General features: G+C 43.3%; 1 protein-coding gene across 5 annotated transcripts in view; it reads left to right on the top strand.

Moving 5' to 3' along the window:
- Positions 1-24,109, top strand: part of LOC135542120 (MYND-type zinc finger-containing chromatin reader ZMYND8-like) — a 33,559-nt gene continuing 9,450 nt past the window's right edge. Inside the window, exons 1-17 of one of the 5 annotated variants that reach the window (XM_064968791.1) lie at positions 1-85; positions 6,124-6,384; positions 17,439-17,509; positions 17,857-18,008; positions 18,789-19,010; positions 19,297-19,410; positions 20,038-20,103; positions 20,555-20,647; positions 20,742-20,829; positions 20,919-20,974; positions 21,062-21,139; positions 21,292-21,407; positions 21,535-22,046; positions 22,287-22,430; positions 22,651-22,812; positions 22,942-23,487; positions 23,566-24,075. In XM_064968791.1, coding sequence (XP_064824863.1) covers positions 6,371-6,384; positions 17,439-17,509; positions 17,857-18,008; positions 18,789-19,010; positions 19,297-19,410; positions 20,038-20,103; positions 20,555-20,647; positions 20,742-20,829; positions 20,919-20,974; positions 21,062-21,139; positions 21,292-21,407; positions 21,535-22,046; positions 22,287-22,430; positions 22,651-22,812; positions 22,942-23,487; positions 23,566-24,075 — 2,944 coding nt within the window. In that variant the 5' untranslated portion in view covers positions 1-85; positions 6,124-6,370. Of the gene's footprint in view, positions 86-5,928; positions 6,385-7,928; positions 8,672-17,438; positions 17,510-17,856; positions 18,009-18,788; positions 19,011-19,296; positions 19,411-20,037; positions 20,104-20,554; positions 20,648-20,741; positions 20,830-20,918; positions 20,975-21,061; positions 21,140-21,291; positions 21,408-21,534; positions 22,047-22,286; positions 22,431-22,650; positions 22,813-22,941; positions 23,488-23,565; positions 24,076-24,109 lie in introns of those variants that run through there. The other 4 variants (XM_064968793.1, XM_064968790.1, XM_064968792.1 and 1 more) reach the window with 4 other exon arrangements.

Raw genomic sequence — 24,109 nt, 5'->3', positions numbered from 1 at the left:
TACCAACTCCGGCATGGTTCGTTAGACAAAGCCTAAGGGGAAATTAATGGAGTTATTTTTGAGGGGGATAAACGCCAGAAATAAGGTATGTGGTAAATACAGGCATAGATCATACGTTTTGTTTTATGAGAATCTTCATCAGCTAATGTCAATTTGTGAATTTTGAAGCATTTATGTAATAAACAAAAAACACAAAGCACCACAGGCTTCATAATTCAGAAAGGTGTGTTCACCTCAGACCGTATTTTCTGTGTTTATCCCAAACCCTACTCTTTCCCCATTCATTTTCTCTATTGGGATGGCTGAACGAGTCGGAGGTAACACATTTCCGGGTTTTAGGACTACAACAAAGATGTTCTACTATCTGTGACTACAAGCTGGCGAGCTCTATATTGAAGGGTTGGTTGTTTAGCAACAAAACCGACACTTTTGCAATTACATTATGGGGCAAAACAGATGGGGTTGGCTTAGATTGTTGACAACATGTAAACTATATTTATCTGCAATGTTTATTGAAAACAAATACATTTGCACAACGAGCACCTGTTGTCTTTCAAGTACATTGTTACAGTTGTTGGTTTGCTTGCTAATGAATTTTAGATATATTAGCAATAATTAGAAATCAGTAAAAACACCTCACAACAAGATATGGTATCAAGAACAAGTTGAAACTAGTTAAAACGAGGCACTTACGATTCCACACAAGGCAGTTTCTTGTCATTGTTGGTAGCTATCTGGTCATCCAGAATCACAACAACTCACAGACCTCTGCCCCATTGAAGCATGCTCATAGTTTTCGTGATGTTGTCAACTAACCCATCTATGGCACAGTCTATTCAGGCAAAAGGGACTTATACACTTACCTCGTAACACATGTCCTCAAAAGATCTCACTTCACCTCAACTTCAGGACAGAAGATGACATATACAACACTAGCTATATTATTGGATACTAAACTCAGCAAAAAAGAAACGTCCTCTCACTGTCAACTGCGTTTATTATCAGCAAACTTAACATGTGTAAATATTTGTATGAACATAACAAGATTCAACAACTGAGACATAAACTGAAACAAGTTCCACAGATGTGACTAACAGAAACGGAATAATGTGTATCTGAACAAAAGGGGGGGCACCAGTGGCATTAAGTACTGCAGTGCATCTCCTCCTCATGGCCTGCACCAGATTTGCCAGTTCTTGCTGTGAGATGTTACCCCACTCTTCCACCAAGGAACCTGCAAGTTCCCGGACATTTCTGGGGGAATGGCCCTAGCCCTCACCCTCCGATCCAACAGGTCCCAGTCGTGCTCAATGGGATTGTCATGCTGGAGGGTCATGTCAGGATGAGCCTGCAGGAAGTGTACCACATGAGGGAGGAGGATGTCTTCCCTGTAATGCATAGCGTTGAGATTGCCTGCAATGACAACAAGTTCCGTCGATGACGGACACCGCCCAGACCATGACGGACCCTCCACTTCCAAATCGATCCGCGAATCCGACCATCACCTCTAGTGAGACAAAACCGCGACTCGTCAGTGAAGAGCACTTTTTGCCAGTCCTGTCTGGTCCAGCGACGGTAGGTTTCTGCCCATAGGCAACGCTGTTGCCGGTGATGTCTGGTGAGGACCTGCCTTACAACAGGCTTACAAGCCCTCAGTGCAGCCTCTCTCAGCCTATTGCGGACAGTCTGAACACTGATGGAGGGATTGTGCGTTCCTGGTGTAACTCGGGCAGTTGTCGTTGCCATCCTGGACCTGTCCCGCAGGTGTGATGTTCGGATGTACCAATCCTGTGCAGGTGTTGTTACATGTGGTCTGTCACTGCGAGGACGATCAGCTGTCCATCCTGTCCCCCTGTAGCGCTGTCTTAGGCGTCTCACTGTATGGACATTGCAACATCTGGCCACATCTGCAGTCCTCATGCCTCCTTGCAGCATGCCTAAGGCACGTTCACGCAGATGAGCAGGGACCCTGGGCATCTTTCTTTTGGTGTTTTTCAGAGTCAGTAGAAAGACCTCTTTAGTGTCCTAAGTTTTCATAACTGTGACCTTAATTGCCTACCGTCTGTAAGCTGTTAGTGTCTTAATGACCTTTCCACAGGTGCATGTTCATTAATTGTTTATGGTTCATTGAACAAGCATGGGAAACAGTGTTTAAACCCATTACAATGAAGATATGGGAAGATATTTGGATTTTTACGAATGATCTTCGAAAGACAGTTTCTTTTGTTGCTGAGTTTATAATTGGATAAAATTGCAGAGGTGTGGCTAAATGACAGTAAACATATTCAAGGGCAGAAAAATGTCTCAGGGTTGACAAACTGGTGTCTGAGTAATGCCCTGTGTACTTATGGAGAAAAAGCAATGTGTCATTCAGTACACAGATAAAGTTGCTTGACGACTCAAACAGAATTCGTCCGATGCTCTGCTACATACAGTGGTGGAAAAATGACTAAATCAAATCAAATTTTATTAGTCACATGCGCCGAATACAACAGGTGTAGACCTTACAGTGAAATGCTTAATTGCAAGCCCATAACCAACAATGCAGTTGAGAAAAACTGAATGAGAATAAGAAATTAAAGGAACAAGTATTTAAAGAGCTCTCAACATACCGCTGTTGCCAATTTAATGATGCTGTTGGAGTCGTGCCTGGCCGTGCAGTCATGAGTGAACAGGGAGTACAGGAGGGGACTGAGCACACACCCCTGAGGGGCCCCTGTGTTGAGGATCAGCGTGGCGAATGTGTTGTCACCTAGCCTTACCACCTGTGGGCGGCCCGTCAGAAAGTCCAGGATCCAGTTGCAGAGCAAGGTGTTAAGTCCCAGGGTCCTTAGCTTATTGATGATCTTTGAGGGCACCATGGTATTGAACGCTGAGCTGTACTCAATGAATAGCGTTCTCACATAGGTGTTGCTTTTGTCCAGGTTTGAAAGGGCAGTATGGAGTTAAATAGAGATTGCATAATCTGTAAAATTGGAGTGGGTCTATGGCTTCTGGGATAATGGTGTTGATGAGAGCCATGACCCACATTTCAAAGCACTTCATGGCTACAGATGTGAGTGCTACGGGTTGGTAGTCATTTAGACAGCTAACCTCAGTGTTCTTGGGCACAGGGTCTATGGTGGTCTGCTTAAAACATGTTGCCATTACAGACTCGGACAGGGAGAGGTTGAAAATGTCAGTGAAGACACCTGCCAGTTGGTCAGTTCTTGCTCACAGTACACGTCCTGTTAATCCGTCTGGCCTTGTGAATGTTGACCTGTTTAAAGGTCTTACTCACATCAGCTGCGGAGAGCGTGATCACACAGTCGTCCGGAACAGCTGGTGCTCTCATGCATGTTTCAGTGTTATTTGCCTCGAAGCGAGCATAGAAGTAGTTTAGCTCATCTGGTAGGCTCGTGTCACTGGGCAGCTCTCAGCTGTGCTTCCCTTTGTAGTCTGTAATGGTGTGCAAGCCCTGCCACATCTGACGAGCGTCGGAACCAGTGTAGTACGATTCGATCTTAGTCCTGTACGCTTTGCCTGTTTGTTGGTTCGTCGGAGGGCATAGCGGGATTTCTTATAAGCTTCGAGTTAGAGTCCTTGAAAGGGGCAGCTCTAGCCTTTAGCTCAGTGCGGATGTTGCCTGTAATCCATGGCTTCTGTATGTACGTGCGGTCACTGTGGGGACGACGTCAGGGATGCACTTATTGATGAAGCCAATGAAGAATCCCGGAACATATTCCAGTCTTGTGCTAGCAAAACAGTCATGTAGCTTAGCATCTGCTTCATCTGACCACTTTTTTATTGATCTCATACTTGAGTAAAAGTAAAGATACCTTAATAGAACATTTGTAAACGTGAAAGTCACCCAGTAAAATCTAGTCTAAAAGTATTGTTTTAATTATACTTAAGTATCAAAAGTAAATCTAGTTGCTAAAATATGTAAGTATTAAAAGTAAAAGTAACAATAATTTAAAATTCATTTTATTAAGCAAACCAGACAGCGCAATTTTATTTATATTTACGTATAGCCAGGGTCACACTCCAACACTCCTACATCATTTACAAACAACCATTTGTATTTAGTGAGTCCACCAGATCAGAGGCAGTAGAGATGACCAGGGATGTTCTCTTGATAAGTGTAGGAATTGGACCATTTTCTGTCCTGCTAAGCACTCAAAATGTAACAAGTTATTTTGGCTGTCAGGGAAAATGTATGGAGTAAAAAGTACCACATTTTCTTTAGGGATGTAGTGAAGTAAAAAAAAATGTCAAAAATATATGTAGTAAAGTACAGATACCCCCAAAAACTACTTAGGTATTTTTACACCACTGGCTACATACTTCAGTTTGAGACTGCCATCGTTGTGATGTCAAAATGAGGGGTATTGGACAAAATAAAGTAATTAACGATTGAGTCATCCCAAACCAATCAGAGTATCAAAGACAATGACAAATTTTCAAACTGTCGTTTTACATGAGGTGCGTGCAGTTCACTTGAATGTTTGCTACGTACGGAACGGTTTGTACTCAGCGAAATGTTCTCAAAACGTTCTTGTAAATTCTTGAACAGACTTTGAGGTACGTTTGCTCCCATTTGGTGGGTGTGGCTTGCAGCAATGAGTGACGTATTTAAAGGCCAGTAGCCATGTTGACAGCGTTCCCTAACCTCTAAGATTTTCAACTGATCGTTCAGTACAACACCATTTCCGTTCAATTGAATGTCCCAGAACGTACAAACATACTGAACGCAGCCCAAAGGGAAAGGGGATATATAGTCAGTTGCACAACGCATATAACACAACCCCTATGAATCAGAGAGCTGTGGGGGGCTGCTTTAATCAACGTTCAATGGCGCAGTTGTTGAGGAGGTTAACTGCCTTGCAGCGACTCAGATCCAGACTTAATGGTTGAGTCCGGGATGGCATTACATAAAATGAGTTAACTCCGCTCACCCGGGGCACCAGGTCATGAAAAACAAACTTGACCATTGTGGAGAGGAAACGAATGTCCATGGGCGTGGTGTAGCGATATGCCGGAGAAATTAGTTTGTGTATCTAGGCAACAGATAAGGGGCAAAAATATAATCTGTCATAGGCAATAGAGGGACTCTATTGAGACATATATTTAGAGAGTTAGTCCAACTTTTGAATTGTTTGTATTTTTCAAATTCTAGACATTCAGTTACATAGCATTGTATTCTCCATGTAATAATAATGGGGAGCTAACATGGCTGCCATAGAATGTTGAAGTGTCATGTAAATGCTTCATAATGCAGAACCTGCACTGACTGCAGGGACTACTACATTGTCAATCTGCAGAATTCTGAGAGGAATACCAGACTTTTTTATATTTTTTATTAGCCACATATTTAATCTCTCCGTTCTGCTATAGGCCACAGGTTAGTCTGTTTTCTTAAGAAAAGGTCCCTTAGGAAGGCAGAGAAATGCCAATTCTAGTATTAGTTAGTGAAGTAATAATAACATTGGTACATTGGCTTTTAAGTAGTCTACAGGTTTGAAACCCTGTTAAAACTGACTTGCCAAGGAAACATACTTTGTTAAATACCCATAGCATCACATAAAAAAAAATATTCCTGCAATTCTCTTTATTTGATGAGATAAAAACCCATCACAGCTGTTCATAAAAGTACATTTTTATGTGACCACATTAGAATTTGAGGCCGCATGACTTGGTCTCAACTTCTGTCTTCAAATAGGGTAACATAGTAACTCATCTATGTTCCGTTAAACTGTGTTTGCATTGTTATGTAATGTGTTGATGTCCAGTAAGCATTTGCACGAGTTCATCTCATTTACAAGAGGAGGAAACCTTGCAGATTGAGCCCTCAGACTGTCTCTCGCTGTTTGCTCTCTTGTATTTGTGCAACACTTTTTTCACAGCGGATGGTTTTTCACTGCGGCGTAATCTCTGAGACAAAGGCTTTTCCTGAAACATGAGGGCCTTGGGCCTGTCCTGTATTCATGCTGCTGTTACTGTACTTTGTGAAATACAACCAAATGTCCATGTAATATAGACGGGTCAGACATGGATTACAGCTCCATGTGGTTTTCTTGGCTGATTTGCGATGTGAAATGGTTTATCTTGTGATTTGGGCCTTGTTTCTTCCTCTGTCCACAGCGCTTCTTTCTCCAGCCTGCCTGTGTGGAACAAAAGATTAGCAGCCAGGAAATGCCCCAGCCAATCAGCTGCAGCCTTACATCATGCCAGTGAGAGCAGGCCACTCACAGCCTAGCTTCTATCCTAGCAGCCCATCGGCCAGCCTGGAGAGCCGTGGCTATGCTCTGAGCAGGGTGAGGACTTAGAGGGCTGTTTGTCCTCCATGTTTTAACAAGCATTGACATATAACACACTGAGTTTGTTAGCCATGCATCCACAGAGGTAAGCTTGATTTTTTATTATTTCACTTCCTCTTTGATAAGCTACCAGCTACTGTATATGTTATGTGCCTCAGGAATACAGGTTTGTCTCATGGAGAGAGAAGGGGGGAGAGAGCCTGCTAGTCCCTAGAACACAGGAGTGGAGCCTGGCAGGAGAGCAGAGCACAGCAGGCTGCCTCTCCTCTGCTGACTGTATATGTCTCTGGTCACATAGGGGATCAGCCTGTCTTCATTCCTTTGTACAGAATATACCATGGCTAGAGGAATATATCCCTTTTGCAATAAGGCACAGGATTGATCAGTTTGGCTAGGTTGTTGTTGGGTTGTAAGGGTTTATGACTGTGTCACAGGCCTGTACATTCAAAATGGAAGGTGTGGGGAGGGGAGAGGGTCGTAGCAGGGCGAGAGGACATTCATTAGGGGATCCCAGTGGATTTAACAGATGGTAAAGAGACAGCTCAGCAATGACAGCACAGCAAGAATGATTTAGGCCTCAGAGTGGTATTAGTGCATGGCACTACTTTTAATCTTACACCCTCCAAGCAGGAAGTAGTCAATCAAGATGAACTATGATGGCTGTACAGTCAGGGTGTTTTTCCAGACTACGGTTTATAACAATGGATAGTATTCACATTCTTGTTTTAGCATGTTGAATCATTGAACACGTTTCGTCTGGGTTTAAACCAACATATATAGTACTGTTTTTCTTAACAACTAGCTGAAATAAAATGTCTCCGAATGTTAGATTATATGCCTCAACAGTTTAGTATCTGGTGAGAAAATTTGCCTAATGTTATTTTTCAGTTCGCAGCTTTCTCTTTGCTTTGGAGTGGCATCCATTTCAGAGAGCTTCCCCTTTCTGTGCCCCGGGTCTAGACACTCTGGGTGTTTGTATGTGAAGCCTGATGAATGGAAGCAAGGCTGCTTCAGACAGAGCCTTGGACAAAAGTATATAATTATCCCAAAAAGGATATGAGAATCTCTACATCTCTAGTGGAACTTATAGAATTTGCACACATAGATGAATGCTGTATGTCGGCAGATGTTTTGACAACAACCATGCAAAATGCTTGTCTGGCATGTAACGTCAACTGCCTCAAATTGAATTGCCTGAAAAACAGCTTATATTACCAGGCCATCAAACTGTTTAACAGCCATCACTAGCCATCTACCAGGTGATACACAATCACTCACACAAAACACACAGAAACGCATGCAGCAAAGCCTACTCACACACACAGCCAATGCTGCTGTCCCATGTTATAGAGACTTTAAACCACTGGACACTTTCGGTTTCACACGAAAAAAGAAAACCATGTCATGCTGGCACTCATTTTTAATTACTCACCATACCTGAGTAGTCTGACCTTTCCTAACGACCTTCACCTTGTTCAGATTTATTCTCCATGTTAAACCATCATTGTTTTGTCCATTATGATCTTAATGGAAGCATTAGTATTTATTTATCTACAAATAGAGATCTGGTACTGGTAGAAAAAAATAAGTAATAGCAATACCACTGTTGGTTAAAAGTATAGACACATTGTTAAGGTCCAAGCCCTTAAGGATTTATTTGACCAGAGGTAATGCCAGCAGGAAAGTATTGGACAGGGAAAAGGGTGTTGGCACTGGCTGCATGTTCTTCAGTCTAAACCACAGCCGTCCATTTTGATTCCTGGGGCCTGTGACATTTTCAGCCCTGTCTTTGTAAGGCCCTTCCTGCATTCCTGTGAGCCATCTACTGGTAAGCTGTGTGTGCTTTCTACAGCAGCTCGCCTCAGCCGGAGCCGTGTGTGTGCAGTGTGCTCAGCAGGCAGGGAGGGAATGTCTTCAAAATGGATGCCATACACACTGCCTCAGAGCCGTGGAGGAAGAGGGAGGGAATCTGATACGCTCCCTCTAAGCCTGTGTAACTGCATCCCCCATGTTTTAGAAAATGCACACAGCCAGTGAGAGCTATATGGACTTTGAGGGACTTGGTTGCAGAGGTTTTGTGAGAGTGAGGAGAAATCCTCTCTGCATTGCAGCACTGTGTCTGAGGAAAGAGGGGAGATGATAGCCTGTGTGGCACACTAAGCCGGGCGCCCAATCAGGCAACTCCTCCGTGTGGCGCACAAACCAATCAGAAGCCCACAGCTGAGGTTAAAGATTGACAATCGCAGAGAGAGCAGCAGGAAGAGCAAGGCCCTTCTGGAAAATTCTGCTTTGTCTCATCCCCCACCGGCCTCACTAATTGAAAAAAAAAAAAAAAAAGCCTGAAGAATTCTGTGCGTAAAGAGGAAAAAAAGGTATGCTGTCAATTTCCTACATTGAAGCATGGGTTTTGTGTCAAGAGAGGGTATGGGAGGGGTGATATCACTATATTCATGAAAATAATGTATTTTCTGCAATGCTTTAACAACAGGAAGGGTGTTGTTGGAAGATTGGGAGGCATTGATTTATTGTGTTTATTGTGTGTATCACTGTTCTCTCCCTCTGTTCTCCTGGCCTGTGGAGGAGGGGATGTAGCTGAGGGAGAAAATCTCTGTCTTTGCTGACAGGTTATGTCAGAGGTGGAGGCCAGTAAAGCCAATGCTCTGTCACTGCAGATGTAGCTGTCATTTTCTACCCGAGATGGAGAAGAGAACTAAGACAGAGAGGGGGATAGAGAGGTGGTGGAAAAGGGACTACATTTGCTGCTCTAACAGGGAGCTGCTATCTTTGTATCCTGCACTCTCGCATTTTAATTATGCTGCTCTCCCCAAGAGCTAAATAAAAAGCTTTTGAAATGGAACCCATCTGAGCTGTGAGACAGTAGCTTGTGCCTTGGCGTCAAAGAAAATGGCTGAAATAAGTGGATCGGCACATTTGGTGTCTGAATAACAAGGAGGTTGATGTTGAGCTGATACTGATTAAAACAGTGGCTTTCCCACAAGAAAGTACTGTTTAAATTCACGGAAGTGTGCATTTAAATGATGCACATGCATAGGGCTGGGGCTATGTTTGTGCAAGACAAAGAAACAGGAATGTTTGAGTCGCTTCTTTCTTGAGGGATATGATGTGCATGAGTGTGATGTTGCATTTTAGGGGGTTTTGGGACTGTGGATAGTTCCATTATAGAGGGCATTGTAATCACCATGCAGTTGTAGAGCGGATGGTTCTCCATTGCACCTGCCTCAGTTCAGCTTTGACCCATATCTCTCAGAAGTCTCAGTCATGGGACCCAAGGGTGGTGGGCTCAGGATTCATGGGTGACAGGAAGGAGAAGATCTATTGAGTTTAATGCATGATTGTTTTTCAAGTCATGTTGAAACTAGGACACATTTAGCTGTTGGTTACAAACCAGTTAGTTACATACAGTCCCATCCATGCCCAATCATTTACAGTAGATGAGATGTCTGTATAATTTGTTAATCTGAGAAATCCCCTTTTAGCCTCACAGCCTGGTCTCATAGACTAGACGTAACATAATAAACATAAACCTCTTGACACTCAAATTAGTATGATATGGTATGGTTACATAAGACAGAAGGTTACTTTAAGCTGCAATATGTAACTTTTTGTGCAACCTGACCAAATTCACATAGAAAGGTGAGTTATAGATATGTTATTCTCATTGAAAGCAAATCTAAGAAGTGGTAGATCTGTTCTATGTACCCCATATCTATGCGTCCCGTGCTTAAGTTTCATTTTTGCGTCTTTTGTACACCAGATTCCAACATTGGTTATGGAAAATATATTTCACAGTGGTTTAGATGATACATTGATTCTGTATACGATACTTGCTATTTTTGTCACATAAACTGAAATTAGGCAAACTAGCAACCAGGAAATGGTGCAGTGATTTCTGCATAGTGTGTCTTTAAGGCTGGTCAGGGTGGGTGGGTGTATAACGTGAATGTCTAGCAACCCAAAGGTTGCGTGTTCGAATCTTATCAGACAACATTACAATTTTAACTACTTTGCAACTACTTAGTATGTTAGCTAACCCTAACCTTAACCCCTAACCCAAGCCACCTAGCTAATGTTAGCCACAACTAATTGGAATTCGTAACATATCATATGTTTTGCAAATTCATAACATATTGTACGAATTGCAATTCGTAACATATTGGAGGAATTATACTTTGTAACATATCATACAAAATGGATGAGTCTTGGGGCAGCAGGTAGCCTACTGGTTAGAGTGTTGGGCCATTTAACGAAAGGTTTCTAGATCAAATCCCCAAGCTGACACTGTAAACATCTGTCGTTCTTCCCCATAACAAGGCAGTAAACCCACTGTTCCTAGGCTGTCATTGTAAATAATAATTTGTTCTTAACTGACTTGCCTGGTTAAATAAAAATATGGACATCCATAAATTAATACATACCATATGTAATGTAGCATATCATATATCAATTTGAGTGTCCCGGATTTACATTTACTATGTTGCGTCTACTCCTGAGTCCAGGTTGGACATCAATGCATAAGTGTGAGTTCACATGTAAATAGGATTCAACACAATTTTATGAAATACACGGCTTCACAAAAGCATGTCTAATCCCTGAGACATTGTTCCAATGTGACAATGACAGATGATTGGTACCTTTTCTTGACCAGAAGTTGTTTTGAAGATGGGGAGAAGTACAGTGCATTCGGAAAGTATTCAGACCCCTTCCCCTTTTCCACATTTTGTTATATTACAGCCTTATTCTAAAATTGATTAAATACACACAATACCCCATAACGACAAAGCAAAAACAGTTCAAAACAAATAAAAAAACAAAAACCTTATTTTTATAACTATTCAGATCATTTCCTGTGAGACTTGAAATTGAGCTCAGGTGCATCCTGTTTCCATTGGTCATCCTTGAGATGTTTCTACAACTTGATTGGAGTTCACCTGCGGTAAATTAAATTGATTGGACATGATTGTACAGTGGGGCAAAAAATGATTTAGTCAGCCACCAATTGTGCAAGTTCTCCCACTTAAAAAGATGAGAGGCCTGTAATTTTCATCATAGGTACACTTCAACTATGACAGACAAAATGAGAGAAAAAAATCCAGAAAATCACATTGTAGGATTTTTAATGAATTTATTTGCAAATGATGGTGGAAAATAAGTATTTGGTCAATAACAAACAAGCAAGATGTCTGGCTCTCACAGAACTGTAACTTCTTCTTTAAGAGGCTCCTCTGTCCTCCACTCGTTACCTGTATTAATGGCACCTGTTTGAACTTGCTATCAGTATAAAAGACACTTGTCCACAACATCAAACAGTCACACTCCAAACTCCACTATGGCCAAGACCAAAGAGCTGTCAAAGGACACCAGAAAAAAAATTGCAGACCTGCACCAGGCTGGGAAGACTGAATCTGCAATAGGTAAGCAGCTTGGTTTGAAGAAACCAACTGTGGGAGCAATTATTAGGTAATGGAAGACATACAAGACCACTGATAATCTCCCTCGATTTGGGGCTCCACGCAAGATCTCACCCCGTGGGGTCAAAATGATCACAAGAACGGTGAGCAAAAATCCCAGAACCACACGGGGGGACCTAGTGAATGACCTGCAGAGAGCTGGGACCAAAGTAACAAATACTACCATCAGTAACACACTATGCCGCCAGGAACTCAAATCCTGCAGTGCCAGACGTGTCCCCCTGCTTAAGCCAGTACATGTCCAGGCCCATCTGCAGTTTGCTAGAGAGCATTTGGATGATCCAGAAGAAGATTGGGAGAATGTCATATGGTCAGATGAAACCAAAATATAACTTTCTTCCCATGACATTCTCCCAATCTTCAAACCAAGCTGCTCATCTCGTCGTGTTTGGAGGACAAAGAATGCTGAGTGCCTTCCAAAGAACACCATACCTACTGTGAAGCATGGGGGTGGAAACATCATGCTTTGGGGCTGTTTTTCTGCAAATGGACCAGGGCGACTGATCCGTGTAAAGGAAAGAATGAATGGGGCCATGTATCATGAGATTTTGAGTGAAAACCTCCTTCCATCAGCAAGGGCATTGAATATGAAACGTGGCTGGGTCTTTCAGCATGACAATGATCCCAAACACACCGCCCGGGCAATGAAGGAGTGGCTTCGTAAGAAGCATTTCAAGGTCCTGGAGTGGCCGAGCCAGTCTCCAGGTCTCAACCCCAAAGAAAATCTTTGGAGGGAGTTGAAAGTCCGTGTTGCCCAGCAACAGCCCCAAAACATCACTGCTCTAGAGGAGATCTGCATGGAGGAATGGGCCAAAATACCAGCAACAGTGTGTGAAAACCTTGTGAAGACTTACAGAAAACGTTTGACCTCTGTCATTGCCAACAAAGGGTATATAACAAAGTATTGAGATAAACTTTTGTTATTGACCAAATACTTATTTTCCACCATAATTTGCAAATAAATTCATTAAAAATCCTACAATGTGATTTTCTGGATTTTTTCCCTCATTTTGTCTGTCATAGTTGAAGTGTACCTATGATGAAAATTACAGGCCTCTCTCATATTTTTAAGTGGGAGAACTTGCACAATTGGTGGCTGACTAAATACTTTTTTTGCCCCCCTGTATAAGGTCCTACAGTTGACAGTGCATGTCTGAGCAAAAACCAAGCCATGAGGTCAAAGGGATTGTCCGTAGAGCTCCAAGACAGGATTGTGTCAAGGCACAGATCTGAGGAAGGGTAACAAAACATTTCTGCAGCATTGAAGGTCCCGAAGAACAAAGTGGCCTCTATCATTCTTAAATGGAAGAAGTTTGGAACCACCAAGACTTCCTAGAGCTGGCCGCCTGGCCAAACTGACTATTCATAGGAGAAGGGTCTTGGTCAGGGAGGTGACCAAGAACGCAATGGTCACTCTGAAAGAGCTCCAGAGTTCCTCTGTGGAGATGGGAGAACCTTCCAGAAGGACAACCATCTCTGCAGCACTCCACCAAATCAGGCCTTTATGGTAGAGTGGCCAGACAGAAGCCACTCCTCAGTAAAAGGCACATGACAGCCCGCTTGGAGTTTGCCGAAAGGCACCTAAAGGACTCTAACCATAAAAACTAGATTCTCTGATCTAATGAAACCAAGATTGAACTCTTGGCCTGAATGCCAAGCTTCACATCTGGAAACCTGGCACCATCCCAATGGTGAAGCATGGTGGTGGCAGCATCATGCTGTGGGGATGTTGTTCAGTGGTAGGGACTGGATGACTAGTCAGGATCGAGGGAAAGATGAACAGAGCAAAATACAGAGAGATTATTGATGAAAACCTACTCCGGAGCGCTCAGGACCTCAGACGGGTGAAGGTTCACCTTCCAACAGGACAATGACCCTAAGCACGCAGCCAAGACAATGCAGTGGTGGCTTTGGGACAAGTTTCTGAATGCCTTTGAGTGGCCCAGCCAAAGCCCGGACTTGAACCCGATCTAACATCTGTGGAGAGACCTAAAAATAGCTTTGCAGTGACACTTCCCATCCAACCTGACAGAGATTGAGAGCATCTGCAGAGAAGAATGGGAGAAACTCCCCAAATACAAGCTTGCCAAGCTTGTAGCGTCATACCCAAGAAGATGCAAGGCTGTAATCGCTGCCAAATGTGCTTTAACAAAGTACTGAGTAAAGGGTCTGAATACTTATGTCATGTTTTAATTCTTTCCTCCAATATATTAGCAAAATTGTCTAAAAACCTGTTTTTAGTTTGTCATTATGGAGTAAAAAACAATTTAATTCATTTTAGAACAAGGCTGTAACGTAACAATATGTCAAGTCAAGGGTCTGAATACTTTTTGAATGCACTGTATGTCTGTTATAAAAAAGGTTCTGTATTTTTGGACACACAGATCAACTGTACTAGTTGTTCAGGCATTGATCTTGTCCCATATTGATTACTGTCTGGTAATATGGTCAGGTGCAGCAAAGAAATACCTACTGTAGCAAAGCTGCAGCTGGCTCAAAACTGTCATAGTTGAAGTGTACCTATGAGGAAAATTACAGGCCTCTCTCATCTTGGGAGAACTTGCACAATTGGTGGCTGACTAAATACTTTTTTGCCCCACTGTACATAAAAGCAGACATTTCACTCTGGGTTTCTTCACGAAACCCAAACCAAAAACCGATTTGAATGTGTCACTCAGTTATCTATAGAGCCCTATCATCGTGGAATGCTCTGCCACCAGAGGTTACTCTGGCAAAAAGCAAGTTTAGCTTTAAAAAACAGATTTAAAAAACATATTGCGTCGCAGCACCTCTCTTCGTTTAAAAAATAAAATCTAATTTAACTGTACTGTATTTAAGAATATAAAAAGGTAGAGTTGAAGTCGGAAGTTTACATACACCTTAGCCAATTACACTTAAACTCAGTTTTTCACATTTCCTGACATTTAATCCTAGTACAAATTCCCCATCTTAGGTCAGTTAGGATCACCACGTTATTTTAAGAATGTGAAATTATTTATTTCAGATTTTATTTCTTTCATCACATCATTTTGCAACCTTTCATCACAGTGGGTTAGACGTTTACACACACTCAATAAATATTTGGTAGCATTGCCTTTAAACTGTTTAACTTGGGTCAAACGTTTCGGGTAGCCTTCCACAAGCTTCCCACAATAAGTCGGGTGAATTTTGGCCCATTCCTCCAAACAGAGCTGAAAAAGTGAGTCAGGTTTGAAGGACTACTTGCTCGCACATGCTTTTTCAGTTCTGCCCACAAATTTTCTATTTGATTGAGGTCTGGGCTTTGTGATGGCCACTCCAGTACCTTGACTTTGTTGTCCTTAAGCCATTTTGCCACAACTTTGGAAGCATGCTTGGGGTCATTGTCCATTTGGAAGACCCATTTGCGACCAAGCTTTAACTTCCTGACTGATGTCTTGAGATGTTGCTTGAATATATCCACATAGTTTTCCTTCCTCATGATGCCATCTATTTTGTGAAGTGCACCAGCCCTCCTGCAGCAAAGCACCCCCACAACACAATGCTGCCACCCCCTTGCTTCATGGTTGGTATGTTGTTCTTCGGCTTGCAAGCCTCCCCATTTTTCCTTCAAACATATTGATGGTCATTATGGCCAAACAGTTTTATTATGTTTTTTATTATGTTGTTATGTTTCATCAGACCAGAGGACATTTCTCCAAAAAGTACGATCTTTGTCCCCATGTGCAGTTGCAAACCGTAGTCTGGCTTTTTTATGGTGGTTTTGGAGCAGTGGCTTCTTCCTTGCTGAGCGGCCTTTCAGATTATGTCGATATAGGACTCGTTTTACTGAGGATATAGATACTTTTGTAACCTGTTTCCTCCAGCATCGTCACAAAGTCCTTTGCTGTTGTTCTGGGATTGATTTGCACTTTTCGCACCAAAGTACGTTCATCTCTAGGAGACAGAACGCGTCTTCTTCCTGAGCGGTATGATGGCTGTGTGGTCCCATGGTGTTTATACTTGCGTACTATTGTTGGTACCTTCAGGCATTTGGAAATTGCTCCCAAGGATGAACCAGACTTGTGGAGGTCAACAATTTTTATTCTGAGGTCTTGGCTGATTTCTTTTGATTTCCCCATGATGTCAAGCAAAGAGGCACTGAGTTTGAAGATAGGCCTTGAAATACATCCACAGGTACAACACCAAATAACTCAAATTATGTCAGTTAGCCTATCAGAAGCTTCTAAAGCCATGACATGATTTTCTGGAATTTTCCAAGCTGTTTAAAGGCACAGTCAACTTACTGTATGTAAACTTCTGACCCACTGGAATTGTGACACAGTGAATTATAAGTGAAATAATCTGTCTGAACAATTGTTGGAAAGTAGACGTCTTAACCGACTTGCCAAAACTATAGTTTGTTAACAAGAAATTTGTGGAGTGGAACAAAAAAAAGGTTTTAATGACTAAGTGTATGTAAACTTCACAATTCAACTGTATGTACATTTTACTGTTGTGTCTTGGTGTCTTTCCTATATATAACTCTTACTTTTGTTTTGTGTAATATCTTATGTTGTTCTTGTCTAACTGTTCTGTACTCGGTCATGTATTTGTATGTTTTGTGTGGACCCCAGGAAGAGTAGCTGCTCAATGTGCAGTAGCTAATGGGGATCCTAATTAACTAAACGAATCATTTGACCTAGTCCAATCACATTCTGTCAGTTTGTCACTCGGGAACTCTTAACATTGGAACACTGCTTTACTAGACATTAAGGGCAGCGCTAATTCATACAGGGAACCTGAGTGTTGGCTTCTGCGATGCATTAGCTGATGCATTAACTGACGTTGCATCATATTCTACAAACACTTCCTACTTTTAATATGGTGGTCTATTTAGCTGATCGGTTTTACTCACTCATTCTCTGCTACCTGTACTTCTGTTGGTTTCTTGATAGTATGTGGTTGCATTTTCTAGCACCCACCCCATCCTCCACCTTTTTGGTTCTGTTTCCTTCTTGCAGTGGGATTGGTATAGCGTAACTTGTGCCATGCCTGTAATTATCATTATTATCTTAACATGACACACGTAGTGAGCTACCCCAAAGGATCAGAGCCTAACGCCAAGACTAATGTATTACATGTTATAATCTTTTTCTAATAAATGGTTAAATGAATACGTGGCGTTTCCTGTTTTGAAATTGCTTTACTAAACATTTTCCTTCTCCCAATAAGAGAGGGACTTTTTTCTGGCCAGAGCTGGCACCCAAATGAACAGCGTGTGTCTGTGTCCAGTCAGAATTGGTTGAGACAGAGTTTGCTTCTGGGCCAAATGGACTCTCGCTCTAAGAAACACCCCATTGTAGTGAGACTGAGAGAGTGAGTCTCACTGCCAAGTGAGTCTGTGTTAAAGCAGACCTTTACAGCCAGACGGGATTATGTCTTTCCCCTGAAAATGATACTAGATCCACACAAATAAGATTTGTAAGACTTCAGCAGATGCTCTTATACAGTGTGATTTTATGATTGGTACCAAGTGCACACTGAACATACTGTGGATGAAGCTATGTCTGGTGGAAGCATAATGAGTCAAACTGTAGAACGCATTGGATGAAATGATCTATGTTGGGAGTCTTTTTCTGTAGGTGTTGTCATAACAGGGCATTAATAGTGCCTCTTTTCCCTGCGTCAGTGTGGCTGAGGAGGAGGTGAAGACTGAGTCAGATGCAGTAGAGGGGATGGAGATCTCTACACGATCAAAAGGTGAGAAAAAAACACAAAGCTGAGCTATACTATTACTTATGATTGCCTATGCCTGTATGGAGTATGTGGTGAAAGGGTTTATTTTATTGCTCCCATGTTGAGTGTACTGTATGTGTGCATGCATGTGTGTGTGTGTCTGGTACAGAGCTGAACGATACAAGGTACAAGATGGAGGCTAATGTGCTGCTTCTGTTCATATCGCTGTCATGTCTTATCGCTATGGCAACTGGTTTTATCTTCTGTACTGTAGGAAAACAATGGACATCTACTGTTCTATGGCTAGTACATGCACCTTCTTCTTAGAAATATTGCATCTGTCATGTCTGACCTTTGACCCCTCTCTGCAGTTTCAGTCCCTGGGTTAGTGGAGCGAGCGGCGCAGAAACGAAAGGTGCCCAGCCCCCCTCACTCATCCAACGGTCACTCCCCTGCTGAGACCTCCTCCAGCCCGGTCAAAAAGAAGAAGAAACCAGGAGCAATCAGCAGCAGTAAAGACCAGGTGCGACCTCCCCCTCCACTCTCCTCTGTGCTCACACTGTGAGGCTGCTGGGTTTACACTGCAGTTACACTGCAATATATCCTACTAAAAGAAACTAACTTTCAGTTCCAATTGAGTCTTTTGGTATGCCATGGGACTATTTGATGTGTCTGAGACCAAGGGTTTATATGTTCTTATAGTGTTACAGTAAGCCTATATGTCCTAATACAATTGTTATCTAAATGATTATTGTTTCGTTAATGTGTGTTTGCATGCTTAATTTTGCCTACTGAAATCAAGAAATTGAGTTTTCGGATTGAGTTTTCGGATATTGCTCAAAGAAAAACTGATGCAATTAATGTTTAACACTTTTAATCAGCTTTATAAATGGTCAATTATAATAGCAACATTGGTTTATAAGCCATGGATCAAAGCTTGTCTCAATGCAAAACAGTAATGGGTGTGGACCAAAACACAGTTTCTCAGATCCAATCATTAAGTGATACTAAAGGCTAGTTTCTCAAACTGATCCTTTTCACTGTCTTGACCTTTGATAGGGGATTTGCAATATAATCTACAGTGATTCTCTTCCAGTTTGATAACAGAAATGATCAATTAATACACTTTTGAATGCCTTATGTTGCAACATAGGGTTCTAAGCAGTCTGTGCTTTGGACCGTTACTATGTAACTTCTGTTGATTCTAAAAAATGTTTTGCATGTTTGTGCTGCTCATGTAATCTCACGCCTAAATTAAATGTTGAACCCTTCCAACTTTCTCCTTCTCTTGCCTGCATTTCAGTCAGAACTAAGACATGGTCCCTTTTACTATGCGAAGCAGCCAGCACTCACCACAGACCCTGTTGATGTTGTACCGCAGGACGGCAGGAATGACTTTTACTGCTGGCTGTGCCACCGCGAGGGCCAGGTGCTCTGCTGTGAGCTCTGCCCAAGGGTGTACCACGCCAAGTGCCTCAAACTGCCCGCAGAGCCCGAGGGTGACTGGTTCTGCCCTGAGTGTGAGGTACTCGCTTGTGGGTGGGACTGGAAACCAGTTGTCTACTAGGAAGACAACTTTAAAATGCGTGGGAGGTTTGAGGCTGGGGGTTGAGTCCTGACTATGATGAAAGACATCCCTATTTATTGGAAGTTACAGAGTTGAGCAAAATCTTGGAGCTAAAATAAATTCTGATCATGTTGGTTTATGATGTTGTCAAGGTAGTAAAATGAGGCTTGATACTGGGAATATCCTTTGAGATGGCAAAATACCTTTGAAGCTAACATCTTTCGCTCTACCTCTTTTCTTTCAGAAAATAACAGTTGCTGAGTGCATAGAGACTCAGAGTAAAGCAATGACGATGCTAACACTAGACCAGCTGTCTTACCTGCTAAAGTTTGCACTCCAGAAGATGAAACAGCCAGGTGTAAGTGCACTGACCTCCCTCCTCTACCTGGCTGATTAGTCCCAGTAACACTATAAACAAATATCAGGTCTGTTCAACTGGATATAGTACGTATTGCAATGGCTTGTGCTTCTGCTTTCACCCTCCCCACATTGTCATGGAACAACTCTATTTAATTTCTACCTTTTCTAACTGTTGTCATTGACTAATTGTTTTGACAGGAGATATATTGGACTATTGAAGAATAGAGATAGATGTATTAGTAATGCCAATGCGAGTGAACAGAGCTCTCGCACAAACACAATGGAATGGTCTTGCGCTTGTTGATATGGTCTGATTCTAAGACTGCTTAATGCTTACTCATGGTTTTATTTTCCATCAGTGATGATGTCCATTGCCCCTGCCCTAATACACGGAGAACTGCACCCAGCCAAATGATTTCCTATACTCAGAGTCTGAAGTATCTTTTGGTGTTCTGGTTACAAAGTGGTTAGGAAGCTCTCTAACAACACTAAACCACCCCAAGCCTGTTTTCGCCAGTCTTCTCCTCTACAATGGCATAAAGAGAAAAGGGACCATTGAACCAAGGGTGCAGTTTGTAAAGCGTGGTGTGGTGAGGATACAGTTGCCCCTCTTACTCTTTTTCAGGACCAACCACGCTCGTCATCTCACTCCCCCCATGCAGCCGCCACGCAGAGAAAGGCTTTTAATTGGGTAATCAATCAAACACACTAAAAAAAGACCCCCATCATATTTTCCGTTCGTTTTTTCCCCCTCCTGTTTGGAGTGTTCTTTTTGTTTTGTGTGTCTGTTTTTAGTTGCTGTCGTCTGTCCTGGGGTGGTAGAGTCTGGGTGATAAGGTGTGTGTGTGTGTGTGTGTGTGTGTGTGTGTGTGTGTGTGTGTGTGTGTGTGTGTGTGTGTGTGTGTGTGTGTGTGTGTGTGTGTGTGTGTTTTGAGGTCATGTAGTTTAATCCTAAATTGAGATGCGTGCAAGGCAGGCAATTTTAAATCTTGACCTAAATTTTGAATTGATGCCAATTTGATATATTTACATGAAAGTTGTAGCTGTGCTTGTGTCTCAAGTTAGGATTTGGCCTAAGTGAAGCCTGTATTTGGAATATGAAGGTTAATTCACTGTGCACGTCTCTTGTATATCTTCTCCAGACGGAACCCTTCCAGAAGCCAGTATCTCTGGAACAGCATCCGGACTACGCAGAGTATATTTTTCACGCCATGGACCTCTGTACATTAGAGAAGGTTAATGTTCTCTGCTTCTTTCTTTGGGGTTAGAACTACAATCCCAAACCTCACCAGTTGTTGATCACTGACCTTTTCTATTTTATTTTTCCAGAATACAAAGAAGAAAATGTATGGCTGTACCGAAGCTTTCTTGGCAGATGTGAAATGGATTTTACACAACTGCATAATTTATAATGGAGGTCAGTGTCCGTGTTTAGATTGCAATGGATTTTCACTGGTTTCAATAACTGGTTTGTGGTTATTTCTAATGGTGACCTTCGTATTCCAGGAAATCATAAGCTCACTGCCACAGCTAAGGTCATAGTGAAAATCTGTGAACATGAGGTGAGTATGGGAAGGCGTTCAATAATTCTTTCAGGCCTTCAGAAGACACCTACAATTGTTACACCTACAATGATTCTTCTCTTTCAGATGAATGAGATTGAAGTCTGTCCGGAATGCTATCTGTCAGCTTGCCAAAAGAGAGACAACTGGTTCTGTGAGCCATGTGTGAGTTCAGTTACTTAAACTCTCTTATTTACTTGTATCAAAGCTTGTGCTAAACGAGACATACATTGGAATTGTAGTGCCTTGTGTATACTGAATGCTGCCTATATAATGGTCTCAGTATTATAACTAGTCTTCCTGCTTACTTTGCTCAGAGTGATCCTCACCCTCTCGTGTGGGCCAAGCTGAAAGGGTTTCCATTCTGGCCTGCCAAAGCACTGCGGGACAAAGACGGGCAGGTTGATGCTCGCTTCTTTGGGCAACACGACAGGTAATTCCCCTTTGATACCTACCTATGTTAATTATACTCATCAGTGCATTTGCATTTCTCAACTCTCTGTCTCTAGACTCTGTCTCCAGCCAGCTGTTTAGTTGTGTTGTGTTTCTTCACCTTCCAGGGCGTGGGTCCCCTTAAACAACTGCTACCTCATGTCCAAGGAGATTCCCTTCTCTGTGAAGAAGACTAAGAGCATCTTCAACAGCGCCATGCAGGAAATGGAGGTCTACGTGGAGAACATGAGGAAGAAGTTTGGAGTGTTCACCTACGCCTCCTTCAGGACGCCCTATACCCCTGACAACCAGTACCAGATGCTGCTGGACCCCGCCAATCCCTCATCCGGCTCGGTCCGGCCGGAGAAGCATGAAAAGATCAAGTTCAACTTCGACATGACTGCATCTCCCAAGATGCCCTTGTCCAGGAGCGTGCTGTCAGGAGGGGGCGGGGGCATGGGCGGGGTTGGAGGGAGTACAGGCCGGAGGATCTCCCCGACAGATATGCCCCGCTCGCCCATGAGCACGAACTCCTCTGGTCACACAGGCTCTGATGGAGAGCAGGAGACACCAGACAAGGGCCAGGCTAGAGCCCCTGCTAGCCACTACAGTGCTGGGGAGGAGTCCATGGACTGCACAGGTAGGTACTGCACACTGCCTCTCTAACTGTCTGGAGAGTCCTGGGACTATGGAATATACTGTAACAGCAACCTAGACTCTGGTTTTTGTTTTAAAACAAGCACTGTAAACGAAGGGCATGTTGAGTTCTTCTTCAATGCACAATTACCGTAAGTTATTTTAATAAAACCTACCTCTTAAATGCAGATCCAAAGAAGATCATGACATTGATAGATACTGTATATCTTAACTCTCCCCACAGCATCACCGGCTTCCACTCGACCTGATCCTGTCTCTGGTGTCAAGGACAGCCCTAAACCATTCCACACCCAGGGCCCTGCCCTGACTCTCGTTCCCAAGCAGGAGAAAGCAACACCCACAGGGAGCATCCTTAATCTCAACCTGGGTGAGCTGCCACACACCTGTCATCAAAACCTCAATCATCATCAAAGTTCAGCTATTTAGCACACCTGACCTGGGAAAGACTTCATGACAGCAAAACACTATCCATAAACCCTAGAAACCTTAACCACATGTAGAGGCAGTCCTACTTGATGATCTAGTGATTGTGGCTGATTTCAACCAGCTCATAACATTGTTTGTGGTTTCTTGTGCTGGCCTTTCAGACCGAAGCAAAGCCGAGATGGACCTAAAGGAGTTGAGTGAGACTGTGCAGCAGCAGCAACAGCAGGGGGTGCCACCAGTCCTCACCTCACCCAAAAGACAGATCAGGAGCCGCTTCCAGCTCAACCTGGACAGAACCATCAAGAGCTGCAAGGCCCAGCTGGGTGAGTGACCTAACCGCACTGCTAGAAAAATAATCGCGTATTAAGATACCAGGATAATTCAACCATGCAAACCACTGCTGAAACCTTTGATGTTATACATTTACCCCAATTTCCCCTCTCTGCTTACAGGTATAGATGAGATCTCTGAGGATGTGTATAAGGGAGTGGAACACAGCGACTCCGAGGACTCTGATAAATCAGATTCGAGTGACAGTGAGTACGCCAGCGACGAGGAACAGAAACCTAAAGGGGGCCAGCACACTGAGGCCAATGACAAGGGCGAGAAGGACCCTTCCAAGAGGGGGTCCAAAGACCCCCTGACCCCCATCCAAAACAAGGAGGGCAAAACAGAGGGGCCAGGGCCAGCAACTGCAACGGCAACCATGGGAGATGCAGGGGTACCATCTACCCTCTCTGAATCCTTGTCAAAAGAGAAGCAGGGTGTAGCGTCAGACAAAGAGCCCCCAGAGAAAGCCAAAGAAGTCCCTGCATCCCTAGCCCCCAGAGAGAAGCCCCAGGTGAAGCAGGAGGCCAGGCAGACCTCTCTGGTGGATGACTCCGACTCTGAGAGGGAGCTGGTGATTGACCTGGGGGAGGACCAGGGGGGCAGAGACCGGAAGAGGACAAGGAAAGATGCACATGCCACCAAAGATCCACCAACCAATAAGACAGAGGGTGAGAGTCCTCCTATTCTCTACCACTATTTGACAAAAATAATAGTTGCTATTATTAATTCATTTCTTTCCATTCTAGGTAAAGCCCCCATCCTGTCAAGTGCCCTTACTCCATCTCAAAACAACACAGCCCCTTCCTTAACCCCCAATATGAAAGATTCATCACAGTCTCCACTAGCCATCCCTCTAAACATGGTGCCCTTCACTACTGCTGCTTCCACCACCATTGGCCCGACCACCCTGGCCAGTGCCACATCAACAGCCCCCATCACAGCCTCCTCCACCACCACAGCAATAAAGAAACAGCGCCCTCTGCTGCCCAGGGAGACTGTCCCGGTGGTGCAGCGGGCAGTGGTGTGGAACCCCACCAACAAGTTCCAGACGTCCTCCCAGAAGTGGCACATGCAGAAGGTGCAGAGGCAGCAGCAGAATCCGCAGCCAGATACGCCTCAGCTGCAGACAGCATCACCTGACCAGCCACAGACACAAAAATTGCCCCAAACGCCGGCATCTGCAACACCTTCATCATCATTATCGCCAGAGCAACCTTCCCAAAGCACGCGGTACCAGACCAGGCAGTCTGTCAAAGGTACACCACCGTATTAGTTGATCGTTAAATTAGC

This window comes from Oncorhynchus masou, chromosome 6 (assembly GCF_036934945.1).
Source record: "Oncorhynchus masou masou isolate Uvic2021 chromosome 6, UVic_Omas_1.1, whole genome shotgun sequence".
In the NCBI taxonomy this organism is placed as follows: domain Eukaryota; kingdom Metazoa; phylum Chordata; class Actinopteri; order Salmoniformes; family Salmonidae; genus Oncorhynchus; species Oncorhynchus masou.
Note: the sequence above shows the minus strand (reverse complement) of the source record. Positions and strands in the feature narration are given on the sequence as shown.